Source organism: Prunus mume, linkage group LG3 (assembly GCF_029339155.1).
Source record: "Prunus mume cultivar Tortuosa linkage group LG3, ASM2933915v1, whole genome shotgun sequence".
Classification (NCBI taxonomy): Eukaryota; Viridiplantae; Streptophyta; class Magnoliopsida; order Rosales; family Rosaceae; genus Prunus; species Prunus mume.
In genome coordinates, this window is record NC_142700.1 from 15,106,147 (window position 1) to 15,119,056 (window position 12,910).

A 12,910-nucleotide genomic window follows, 5' to 3' on the forward strand; every position below is an offset into this window, starting at 1 on the left:
TTCTCTCATTCTTACTAATCACACACCGAAATTATAAATATTATAATTGAGATTGATTTAATTCAAATCTCAAAGTAGTAACATAATTATATCATTAGTGCTGGTTTGATCAGCTTCCATTCATGAGAAACTTAGTAAATACCCTCCATGCTCTATCATAGAGAGGTATATCGTATGTGTTTGATGTTGTTGTTGAATCTCTTCATATTGGTTGTAATTCTTTATAAGCATTTGTCATGATTCTTATAATATGATTTATGAATGCAATCTCACTATGTATTAAAAAAAAAAATTACACAAAATAATGAGCTTAGTTGCATATAGATTAAAACTCCTAAAAGTTCGAGTCATGAAAACTATTTTTTATTTTTATTTTCGTAAGCAATGGGAAATTACTCAAAACATACTCTACATTAAGAAGAGAATATTTGAGCAAGAAATGTGCAAAGAGGGCCATATTAGAGACATAGAAAAAAGAAATTCCAAAATATGAACAATCCGTTTTGAGGGTCTCCCAAAATATGAACCAAACAATAACAGCAACACAAAACAACAAAACTAACGACAGCTACAAGTTAACAACAATAGTATCAGTAGAGGTTTCTCGCTCTGTCTTCCTTCCTGGAATCTTAGCCTCCGATGATTCCGACTTCACTGTTTCAAATCGTACTTTACCTCTGGGAGCAAAGGTCGGTATGCCATTCTCACTGCGCTCTTTAATTCCTCCTCCAAAATTTATGTGCTTTTTTTTTTTTTTTGGTTTGCCAAAAAAATATTAATTATTCCAGTCTTTTGCAATTGGCATGATAATTCATGGTCCCTGGCTGGGGGGTTGTTAATGTTAGCCCATATGCTCCTTTTGATTTAGCAAACCGCCTGTTAAATATGCAAGCTTGCAAGTTGGTGTTGTATGCAGAACATGGTTTTTTGTTTGAATGAAAGACATCAGTTATGTCAATCAAATTGTATAAATCATGATGTTGGTTATTTGTGAATAAATTGTGTTCTTTTTTTGGGGGTGCTTAAATGGTGTCTAATTTAGATAAGAATGTTTGGACTTTTGGAGAGTTTAATTGAATTTTTTGCTTTACTGACTTTTCCTTTGAATGTTCAATGCATTGTACAACATGTGCTTTATCTAATTTGTAGCCAAAAGTAAGTTCTTAGATCTGGTGTAGTCTCTCAGATCATCATTAACTTGGAGAAATCTTCTAAACCATTGGACTGAAGTTTTAGGAATCCTTGTAAGGTTCTTCTTGTAATCCACATAGTAAAGTCCAAACCGAACAGTGTAGCCCATGTTCCATTCCCAGTTGTCGAGCAATGACCACACGAAATAACCACGAACATCGCAGTTGTCTTGCCTGTATTCATTTAGTTTTCTGTTAATGTGGCATGTACAAGGTTGGAGGTCTCAGGCATTGGGGTCTCACTTTCCATCATCCCAATCCAAGCCTGCAGCAACCCAGGAAATTACACCAAGCTATCAAAGTGGGGAGTTGTTATTACCTTATAGCAGCAGATAGGTTCGAGAGATAGTCCCCGTGGAATCTTATCCTCTTTTCATCCTTTAAAGCCTTTTCTAAAGGTATGAAAGGTTTGTTTGGATCATCCATACCTGTTCTCATGAATTTGAACCGTTAATACTTTCTCAAAGTTTGATTTGTAAATTTTAAATCCGAACCTACTCACCATTTTCTGTAATTATCACTGGAGGGTTCTGGTACTTATCTTTCAGATGTCTTGCCAACTTTCGGATGCCCCATGGGACTATGCGTAACCAGCGGGAAGCTGCCTGGAGGAGGAATGACTGATGAAATTTCTTAAATATGAAACCAGTGACTGAATTCAGGGGTTTAGCAAGGGGTTGATACATACTCTTTCTCCGATTGCCACTCCTTCTTTATATGCTACAATCAAAGTCAGGTATAATAATTATCAGTTGAAATTCTGATTTTCATTATTTCATATTTACTTTTAGGAAGTGTTTGGTTGATTGGAATGAACCTTGGAATGGAATAGGCATTCCATAGGTAAGAATGCCATATGGAGCACCCATTCCATTGCTTGGTTGACAGAAAATAAAGGAATGCACGTTCCCCATTCCCCCAAAATGATGGATTCCAATTGCTGTCCTTACCAATTTTCTATTCGTCCTACTTCGACCTTTAACTCTTTCGACATCCATTCCTATTTTTTATTTCATTCCATTCCATCCCAATGATCATTCCAGCAACCAAACACTACCAGCGGGTAGAAGGTTGTACTTTGGCATCTTACGGGTTATAATTACTGCAGCATCAGATATCGCATCCTGCATTATGAACTTTCGAATCTGAGTCCTGTCATTTCGAGCATATAGTGTGGTGTAGTGGTTTATGCCAACAAAGTCCAAAGATCCAACCAGGAATTTTGAGATTGCCTGTGAAATCTCTGGTAATCTCTGACCCACAAGCTTCTTCATGGAAAGAGGATATTTGCCAAAAAATAGTGGATCAAGGAACCTGGTTCACTTTTCTGTGTTATAAACAATTTTTGGACTCTTCCTAAATGCAATGCATAAAATGTTTAAACAGAAATTACCATCCTAATGAGAAGTCAATTGCTCTATGTGCTGCATCTATGTCCTCATCATTATCAGATACAGGCTCGTACCATTTGACATCCAGTGCAATTCCTACTTGACCTCCTTGTCTCGCCTAGGTTTCCAGTAGAAAAAGTAAAAAATACAGAAAGCCTAAATTCCATTTTTGGATTCTTTAACACTTAGCATAATGATTAGTACTTGAGTTAGGAAGTAATATTCTATGGAAATCAGGGTACCTTGAAAAATTGCTGGTAACTATGATAAGCAGCGGCATGAGAGAGAAGGATGTTGTGAGCAACAATGTATGGCTCTGCAGATGAATTTCCTTTCTTACAAAACAAATGACCAAGAATCGAACATCTCCCAGGAGCTTGTATGCCTAAGTCATAACCTTGGAGAGCGGTATTATGAGGCTCGTTGAAGGTGATCCAGTGCTTCACTCTATCTCCAAAAGTTTGGAAGCAGGTGAAGGCATAATGTTCAAAGTCTTTTCTGTAAGCGAGGTAGGTAAGGATTATGTTTTATCAGCATTTTCAAAATGTCTCCTGCGGCTGTTTGATACTTACACTATCTGTGTGCTCAACCATCCTTCATATCTGTCTTCAAGCACTTGTGGAAGATCCCAGTGATATAGTGTTACAAAAGGCTTGATCCCTGATTGAGAGGAATTACATTTAAAAATAGATCAAATTATATTCTTCTAAAAGAATTATCTCTCTAAGAATGTATTTATTAGAGAGGTCTCATGGAGTAACCTTTTTCCAGCAAAGCATCTATAAGGCTGTTGTAGTAGTTTATTCCTTCTGAGTTGGGTTCTCCTGTTCCATCTGTTTAAGGTTATTTTCAAAAGCGTTAAGTAATCAGATGACAATGAAATAGTTAAAACAAAACAGAATCAGATCTTACTTGGAAAAATTCTTGGCCACGATATCGAGAATCTGTATGCATCCACTCCCATATCCTTCATCAAGTCTATATCACTCTGTAAATTTTGAGTTTTTAGTCTCTCTATTTTGGGGCAAAGTAAGAGATTAGCAGTCTGTTGGCTAATAATTTATTTGAACTCTGCCAACTGTCTTGTTTGGATTTGTTTCCTGTTATACTATTAAAGTTGTTGATGCATCATTGCCATCGCTTATCTCAATGTTCTTACTTTTATAATTTTATACTTCTTTCATTGTTAGAAGATTATAAGTAATCTTATCCAAATAATTTCTCTCTCCATAACCATTCAATGGACAGGTTCTTTGTTTAATTGAAGTGAGAACTTCTTTTATATCTAAACTAGAGAAGACTTAGAAGAAAAGAAAATAAAGAAAAGTTGGAGATAATCTGCTATTGCTTGTAAGGTTAAAACTCTACAATGTTAATTTTAAAGTCAATCAAGGTCACTCTGCAGTTCACCTGAAATCTGTGATATTGATCCACGGCTGTGTCTGCATTGCTGAAGTCCAAAATCCTCCCTGTTAGCAATAGAAAACAAGCAAAGCAATCACAAGATGCCGCTTCGGATCATATGTTCTGTATTTTATTGTTAAATTTCTTTTTAGCATAATTTAAAACTGCAAATCAAATTTGAGTTCTTACCTGGTTCTTTTGTGAAAGTATCCCATACGCTAGCTCCCTTGTTTCCTTCATTTACAGCCCCCTCAAACTACCACATACAATACTCCATGATTAACTGCTCTTTTATGTTCTAAGCTCTATCATGTTGTTAAAACCAAAACAAAGAAGTACCTGGTATGCTGAAGAAGCCGTTCCGAAAACGAACCCATCTGGGAAATCAGCTCTGCTAATTGATTGAGAGTTTGTAAATAGCCTGGTTATCAAAAACAGGATAAGGCACAGTCTCATATTGGTGAACTCTTCTTCAGTTTCTGCATAGGAAGTTCTTGAGGTGCTTGCAGGTTAGTTTCCAGCTTCATTGAAGATTCTTAATTTATAGAGGAAGTAGAAGCTATCGTAGTTGTAAAGTGAAGAATATTTCCCACACTCACCCAAAAAAAAAAGGAAAATAAGAAGAAGAAGAAGAGAGAGAGAGAGAGTCAAAATGGGCAAAAGCGATGTAGCTTTCTCTTGCACTAGAAGGTGACTTGGGGAGGTTGGCTGCCCATTGTGTGCACGGTATATAAGATTTGTGTGCACGGTATATTAGATTTGAGGAACTTTTTTTATTGAGAGGGGTATACTAAACTCACACACACAATACGAATGCTATGACTCGAACCCAAAGTTCTTACTTGAGAGAGCAATTATTCCAAACCACTACACTAATGGGTCATTTGCAACACATTATAGAAGATAAAACACTCCCTAGAGGAAGCAAATTACACATTTGATAATCAATTTAAAAGGGTTTATCTAATTTTGAAAATTTATATTGTTTTATAATTTTGCTCGTACTGTTTGTGGGGATTGTGATTGAGAGGAATGATGAGCATGAAGCAAGAGTCCAAATGAAGGGTAAACTTAAACCTTGAGCAACGTCGTCAACTACATATAAGCTCTAGTTGGTAGGAAGAAGAAGACTAATATATTTTCATCTCCATTGCCTTCTTTTCATTTATTTTATTTTATTTTTTAGTATTGACTTTAAAAAAAAAACATGTAGCCACCATCTCATGATAGAATAATTAGAGTATGAAAATTATGTGGCCTTGATTAGTCATCAACCCAAAAAAAGAAGAAAAAGAAAAAGAAAATAAAAAAAAAGGGACAGATCATCATCGACTGCATTAATTATATTATTTTAAAACATGGATTATTATTGAAACACAAGGGGCCTTGGCTTGGCGTATGAATTGCGTGGAAAATACGAACTTATCAACTTTTGAGCCTCTGAAAATCTGGGGGAAAAGACAAGAAGAAAAAAAAGATAGAAAAAAGAATACCGCTTGTGGCGCAAATTCTGCAGCAGCACTAGTGGAGTAAAAATGACAACAGTCAAGAATTTGTGGCCGAATAGTTTTATCTTGATATGCCGTTTTATTCTTCTTTTCTTACAGAAGTATACCCATTAATTAAACATGACAAATATTTACCCCTTCGCTTGGTTCCCAAGTAATCATACTCACAGATCCCGAGCATCTATATTTAGATGTTGTGCATTTATCTTCATTTCACAACATTTAAATCATCTTATGATCTAACCATTTACGATATGTCACATGACACATAATTCAAGATTAAAAAGAAGGCAAGCAACTCTTCCTCCCCAGTCCCCACCCTTATCCCCAGCACCCATACCCAACCCAAAGCCACCCTGGCCACCATACAAGCCACCATCTCTCTCTCCCTCTCACGCATAGATTGACCCCACAACCATAAAATAAGCAGGGTGTGAATACAAATCAAACTGGTTCTCCAAATTATTAAATTTGGGGATACAGTTTTTGGTCAATTGAGTATATTGAGAAGGGCAGTGAGTGGAGAGGTTTATTCAATGAATATATACAATTCCAATTGATATTCCATAAAAAACTTTTTCACGTACTTTCAAAATCAAAATCTGGGTGGATCAATACCCAAGCCCCTTTTCCCTCCTGACCTCAGCCCAGATTCCCCTTCCCTTCCCCTCCCCAACTCCTCCCAAGCCCCTTACCCTCAACGTTCATCTTTTTTACTTTATTTTTTTTATTTAAACAATAATATAATTAATTTGAAACAATTTTCAAATGAAAAAACTAATTTTTAATACTTAAATTGTTGATGTGTCATGTCCTAAACAGTTAGATCATTAGAATGGTCTACATGTTGCGAAATGCAGATAAATGCACAACATCCAAATGCAAAGGCTCGTGATCGCGTACTTCTCTAGATCCTCTCCTCTCCTCTCAAACCTAGACTCTAAAAGTTTACTCGTCCCTAATGGATGGTGTTATCAAAGCTAAACCTAAGGGTGTTGGGGACATCGTTCAAGACCCGAGTAGGGGTGTGTTGCTTGCTCATGTCACATTCCGCCACCCCCTTTTGGTACAAACAGCAAAATGAGCTATTTGTTGCTATGGAAGGCATATACTATAGACATGTCAGTTTGTATAGCGTGGCAGAAAGGTCAATTTGACAGTGAGGAACGTGTTGCCTGTGAGAATGTAAATGTAAAAATATCTCATATTGAAAAGTTAGAAATTTAACAAAGATTTATAAGGAGTTGGGCTACCAAAAACTAATTGGCAAAGTGGTGTAGTTTGTATGTGGAACATTATAATGTTGGTGGTCAGGGATGGACCTATGAACATGTTAACATGGGCTATAGTCTGGGCGACTTGATATTTTATAGTTCAATATTAATACTTAGCCCACCAAAGCACACCTCCACACACCCCATCCTAGTGATCCCACCCACAGAAAACCTTTTTTTTCTTCCTTTGGTTAATTAATATTTATTACTCAGCCTTTTCATAAAACACACATTCCTAGAGAACATCCTTTACTTTTTTCTGTTTAAAAAAAAAAAAAAAACCTTTACCTTTTCTATGTACATAAAATGTCAATTCATTTTTTTTTTCTTATAAATTTTGGCTACTTCTACTCATTTTTATTTTCCAAGTTGGCTTGGATGGATTAAAATGGTTTAGTTTTTTGTTTGTTTTTGTAATGGATAATAAATACTTTCAATTGTTTTCCTTTCATGGAGAAGTTTATCATGTAATTGCTAATTGACTTTAAAATTTATATTTCAATGAAATTCATTCGTTTCGTTTTCTACTATGTAAGATAAATTTAGCCTACCATATTTTCAAATCCTGAATCCGTCCTTGTTGGTGGTGGTGGTGGGGTTCTTGTTGGAGCTTCCGGTGATAGTGTGATGTGGTCTCATTGCTGCAAGGAGGACTGGTCGCTGTGGTAAACGGTCGGATGCTAATGCTGCTCAAAATTCTTGACTCTTAATTAATAAAGAAACATGAACTCTAAGAACTACAAGGTTTAAGTGGTTGTGAAGTGGAGCATTGCCCATCATCACCAAAAGATCAATATATATATATATATATATATATATAAAATTATGAAGTGGATAGTAAATAGTATCATGCCTTGTTCATCCAATTGGTTTGTGTTGTGTACGCATCCCAAAAGAAGTTGACTAACCATATGTAAATCATTATAATATAAATGATTATGGTGTGTTTAATCTTCTTTCATTAATTATTATATATTTTTTACACCTTACAGTGTTTGTCAGCTTGCTATATAATCAACTTAAATTAGTTAAACCCATCATGCAATGCATTTCCTTCCAATTTTTTGTGATAAACCAATAGATAATTGACTAAATAAACATCCTCAAAAGTTTCAATAAAATTTTCAAGTTTTTCTTATAATTTCTATGGTTTTTATTCAATTTTTATCGATATTGATAATATCCCGCTATTTCCATTGAAATTTCCTTGTTTTTGGACTACTAATATTTTCGATACTATTGATATTTTAGACCTTGACCATATGCCATGTGTGATCAAGAATTCACCCAAAAGAAAGAAATTATACAATTTTTACCATCTTGAATAAAAAGTTGGGAATTTTCAACTTCTTATTTCCTCCCCTAAACTCTCTAATAAATACAAACTAGCTAGTCTAGTAGTATTACTTATCACGATAATGAAAAAGTCTTAAGTTCGAGTCTCTTATCCTTGTTTATTAAAAAGAAAAAGGTGAAAATCAACTAATTTGTTATGAATCTAGTGAATCGTACGATTGTTACATCTAAACATTTTTTTAGGTACATCGATAAGGAGGAGGGGACACACACTCTCTAGAATTCAAAGCTAGGTCATGGGGGGATGGGGAAACACCTCAACCACTGAGGTAAACCCAAGGACCCTATTTTTCATTTTTCTTAGATAATAGGAGAAGTCATGAATCTCCTCCCTACAAAAGATTTAAAGGAACCGAAAAATTTGAGTAAGACATATTTATAGGAAAATACTTCCCTTCTTACTAGGTAAGTAGGAACCCTACATTCTTACTAATAGCAGTGTAACATGTGTGCATAAATTTTTCTTTTTATATTTTTGAAGAATTATTTTTACAAATGTGTATTCGTAAGAAAAAGGAGCATAAGCCACTGGTAAGAAAGCTATTAACCAGCGGATCAAGGCCCAATTTGTCGAATTCAAAATCAAAGGAACTGGGTCCTTCAGCTCGTAATGGACTCTTAAACCCATCCTCAATCCCGCTCTCTCGTTAGAAAACCAGCGTCGAGGGGTTAGAGAAAGGGTTTTAGGAAAGACTTTAGCTCCAAAGCACAGAAAATGGCTTTGACTCTGAGAGCAGCGGCGGCAGCGGCGGCGGGGCCCAGTCGTGGCTTGAGACGGCTCTTCTCAACAAGTTTCATCCCCCCAATGAACTCTCCGGCGCCTCAGGCTCGAGAGAAGGCTGAGCCAAGCACCAACCTCTTCGTCTCTGGTATATCCCCTCATTTTACCTCTAATTTTCTTTCATATTTCATCTATTTCTCTAGTGGGTCATCAGCGTTTTGGTTTGTTTTGCTATAAGTTGTAAAAAGCTGGTAGCTTTGTGCCGGTAATTCAATGATTTTGGAAATTTACGAGTTTGTGGCTGCTGGGATGAGGAAAAATGAGGATAGGAAATCATAGTTCTTTCTTTTAATGACTTGGGTAACCTAAAAACTGAACAACCCACTTAATTGATTGGTTTTTTTACTTCTATCATTTACCATTTTGTTCTAAACTGTAGGATCCCTAGTTAGATACAAACTGTTCCTTTCTTCAGAACCCAAACAGAGGGTTGCAGAATCAAAGTTTGCAACTTTGTAATTATAGGCTCTCATATTGGATGTTGGATATGTTGGTTGGTAGTATAAATGCCAATTTTTGATATCTCTTTCTTTGACGTTTGTCTTGAGCGGATGTGTGGGTTTTATTTTATTTTATATAAAGGTTTTAGGTCACGTATAATAGAAGGAATAAATAGTATCTTTTGGAAGTGATTGTTTAACTCTCACTCAATCATTTTGATTTGTGAGTGTGCAAATGACTGATGTATACTGGGCATGGAAGAGGATTCTGAAAATTCATGAGGCATTTGATGTTAACAATGGATAGGTGACTTTTAAACAATAGTTGATATTTGTTTTACAAGGTTGTTACAGGTCAATTCCGGTCAGTGAGATGTATTTTATATGTTCTGTTCTGATCAGCTTTTAAACAAATTTAGGAGAACGGTAGTGTTGGTTGATTTTTTATTTTTTTGTTCCTTTTCTTTTCATTATTAAGGGTTGGAAGTGAGACCTCTGTTTCTATTTTAATGGAACAATTTGTTTCTATTAAGATCCAGGAGAGTTTCAGGGTCAAACCTTATCCATTGATGATCTTGCGGGATGTTTCTTTTTCTTTCATTTCTTTTCAAGTAAAATTCTTTTTACTGTTCCTTTAAGTGATATGTGACTCATGGACTTCAGTAGTCTGGATTTATTCACACTTGAGTTACATTTTGATGTACCATGATTTTTATTGGATCACATATCTGTTTGTTTGCAGGACTTAGCAAACGTACTACTTCAGAAAAACTGCAGGAAGCCTTTTCTCAGTTTGGTGAAGTAGTTCATGGTCAGTTTCTATTCTGTAAAGTTGTTACTTTTATTTGTTATTTCCTTCATAAAAATTAACTAATTATTCTCTGCTGTTTACAGCTAGAGTGGTAACCGATCGGGTATCAGGATATTCTAAAGGATTTGGTTTTGTAAGGTATGCTACCTTAGAAGATGCTGGCAAAGGCATAGAGGGCATGGATGGAAAGGTCAGTTGACAGATTTCCCTACACTGTTATAGTTAGTTTGACACCATATGATAATTTAATCTATAACACAATATTTTGGTGATTTGCAATGTGGCCTCCCTCAAGCCAACAAAATGGTTCTTTATTTTATGTCATGGAAGCCTTGTTCCATTGGGTATATGTTGGCGCTCAAAGCTCACAACTGTGAAAAGTAAAGAAGTTCAATAAACTGAAACTTTTGCTTCTGAAAAACTTACACCAGCTCCTTGTAAAAAAGAGAACACCTTTGTCCAAAATTGGCTACCATTTGAAATTGTTTTCTGTTTCTGTTCCTTATGTTTTAAGGCAAACGAAATGGACATGCTTTTACTAATCTAAGCACAACTTAAGGAATTTTCAGCATGGAGATTAGAAGATCCTTCCACGCACTGAAGCAGAAGTTGACCAGATTTTGTTTTCTTGCCTATACAACAATTAATTGGAACTGTCTTTCCCCTTGAACCAAATAGTCAACCAAATAATTATCAGAATTGTGTATGACAGTACTGGTACCTGTTAATGGTGGGCATCTCTATCATCTCTCACTCTATGGTTTCCCCATGGTATGATAGTCCTGATTAATGAAAACAATTATCATTCTGACCAAACCTTCTCACCAAGTAAGTTACCAGTGCATTCCCTCACCTGCAAAACCACATGCTCTGGTGTCCACCAAATTAAAGGGGCAATATGAAGACTTCCTAAATTAGATATGTCAACAGGAATCATCCTTCTAAACATGATACCTTTCGCGATGTCCAAACTAACAAATGCTGGAAGTTTACGGATATCTAGTTTCCTTGTTATTTATTTATGCTACAATCTTTTCTAGTTTACATTATTGTGAGGCTTTTTAAAATATGATTTTTTTTTTCTTTTCCAAATTGGGCTTGCTTTCTCTGGCACTTCTACCTTGGAAGGTATCATTTGGTTCTGTTGATAGTGATAATGATCTTCCATTTATTTGTTATTATTGTTATTATAGACACTTGATACTGAATTTATGTTTTGTTTGTGTATAGTTTCTTGACGGTTGGGTCATATTTGCTGAATACGCAAGACCCAGACAACCACCTTCATCGCCTGAGAACAATATGTCTCCACCATATAGCCGTTATTAAATTCTGCATCCAAGGCAAGAAAGCTTGTCAATTTAATAATATTTGTCAGCAAGTGGAATTCGGTGATTATACTTCATCATTCTTCGGTTAGAGGTTGGGTTGGTCTTCATTGCCTGGGATTTTCAAAATGAGGTGGGGATTATCCTAATTTGACAATCAAGCAAGATTGGAAATCATATGTATTAGAAATCTTCTGTGTTTATGACAATAGTGTGTAAGACTGTTTGCTTTTGTTAAGATGTTGAGAAACTTGTACTGATAATATATTCGAGACCTCATTTTCAACTTGAATTGTGGTTGATTGTGCTTAGGGGTAGTCTGTTTCTATGTTTTCCTTTGAGCAAATTAATAGCTAAGGTTTGCCGCATGCTTTGTATTTTCAATTTGTGAAGGGTTTGTTTTTTTTAGGTTCTCACTTGCTTTGTATGTTAAATGTAACAAGCACCACACATTATGAGGCCTTTCTAAGAGGTCGAATGACTTTATCATAATTTGTAAAATTAGGTTTACGAAGAGCACTTTAGCAAAGTATGTAGGTTAAAGTCTTTGTCTGAGAGTTGTTAAGGCGAGCAAGTTGCTCGTTTTGGATTTGCACCGGCCTGTGGCCGGCATCCTTGATTGTTATAGGGATAAGTAGGGTTTTACTTTTCTGAGGGTATGTGGCTCAAGGTTTAGCTTTGCAATATGTGATCAGCCCTTCTGTTCGTTGAGTTATGGTTATCCTTAGGGGCTGTTGTTTAGTGGTTGACATTAGGCCTAAGTTGGTACTTACTCAATTAAGTGGACATGGTCATCCTAATCATCTTTTCTCCAGTCATGTCGGCCTCCTTGGTGTGGGCAGTTTTGTCTTGTCAGGATCGTCCTCATCCGGATTATATTGGTCGATTCGAACTACCCAAATCAATTCTAGACTTTTTCATTTTCTAGTTTTGGCAAGGAGTGATTTTGCAGCTCAGGGTTTATAGGGTAATTGCTATGAAGTTATCAAAATCTTGTTCCTGTAGCCTTTGCCTTTCATGGAGCTTCGTATATATGTGATCTGTCACTTGAGTTTTGTTTTCTAGGCATATGGTAGATGAAGATGAACTTAGCACAATAAAACAATCCAGATTCTGATAGCCTCTCTTGCCATTAATGACACTAGAAACAGGTGGCCTGATTGTACCAGTGGCATGTTCGCATAATATTCTGACATGGGCCAATGGGCCAATGGGCATTGAGCAACGCCTTCTTATCGAAGCAATCCAAGAAAATTTATGACACTGAAAGTAACCAGACTTGGGATATTTTCAAAGTTAAAGCGCCTTGTCATGCAATTAGGACAACGCAAATCGTTTTAGTTAGATGGACATTTGTTGGGGGAATTAGAAGATGACAGTGTTTGATGCGTCTTCGTTTCTCAGCAGCTATACCACCAAGCAATATT

The 12,910-nt window shown here is 36.0% G+C and overlaps 2 protein-coding genes and 1 long non-coding RNA gene across 4 annotated transcripts; 2 read left to right on the plus strand and 1 right to left on the minus strand.

Annotated features, from left to right (window-relative positions):
- Nucleotides 1–473: 473 nt before the first annotated feature.
- On the plus strand, nt 474–2,610 carry LOC148918839 (uncharacterized). The gene is made up of 3 exons (XR_016125142.1): nt 474–689; nt 1,405–1,926; nt 2,299–2,610. It is a non-coding gene; the product is annotated as an uncharacterized LOC148918839 (long non-coding RNA).
- BGLU41 (beta glucosidase 41) lies at nt 1,069–4,672 on the minus strand. Of its 2 annotated transcripts, XM_008228574.3 has the most exons (14): nt 4,325–4,670; nt 4,175–4,241; nt 3,992–4,050; nt 3,494–3,569; nt 3,343–3,414; nt 3,154–3,241; nt 2,824–3,079; nt 2,584–2,699; nt 2,405–2,504; nt 2,281–2,314; nt 1,879–1,910; nt 1,693–1,795; nt 1,510–1,618; nt 1,069–1,364 (listed from the first exon to the last, which is right to left on the minus strand). In XM_008228574.3, the coding sequence occupies exons 1-14, from the start codon at nt 4,439–4,441 to the stop codon at nt 1,139–1,141; spliced, it is 1,455 nt and encodes a 484-aa protein (XP_008226796.1). In that variant the 5' UTR covers nt 4,442–4,670; the 3' UTR covers nt 1,069–1,138. The 2 variants fall into 2 exon arrangements, with proteins under 2 accessions (XP_008226796.1, XP_008226795.1); XM_008228573.3 differs by having other exon boundaries at nt 2,281–2,504; nt 4,325–4,672.
- A 4,030-nt stretch (nt 4,673–8,702) lies between these two features.
- Nucleotides 8,703–11,775, plus strand: LOC103326359 (RNA-binding (RRM/RBD/RNP motifs) family protein). The gene is made up of 4 exons (XM_008228576.3): nt 8,703–8,992; nt 10,087–10,155; nt 10,239–10,345; nt 11,386–11,775. The coding sequence occupies exons 1-4, from the start codon at nt 8,839–8,841 to the stop codon at nt 11,482–11,484; spliced, it is 429 nt and encodes a 142-aa protein (XP_008226798.2). The 5' UTR covers nt 8,703–8,838; the 3' UTR covers nt 11,485–11,775.
- The last annotated feature ends 1,135 nt before the right edge of the window (nt 11,776–12,910 follow it).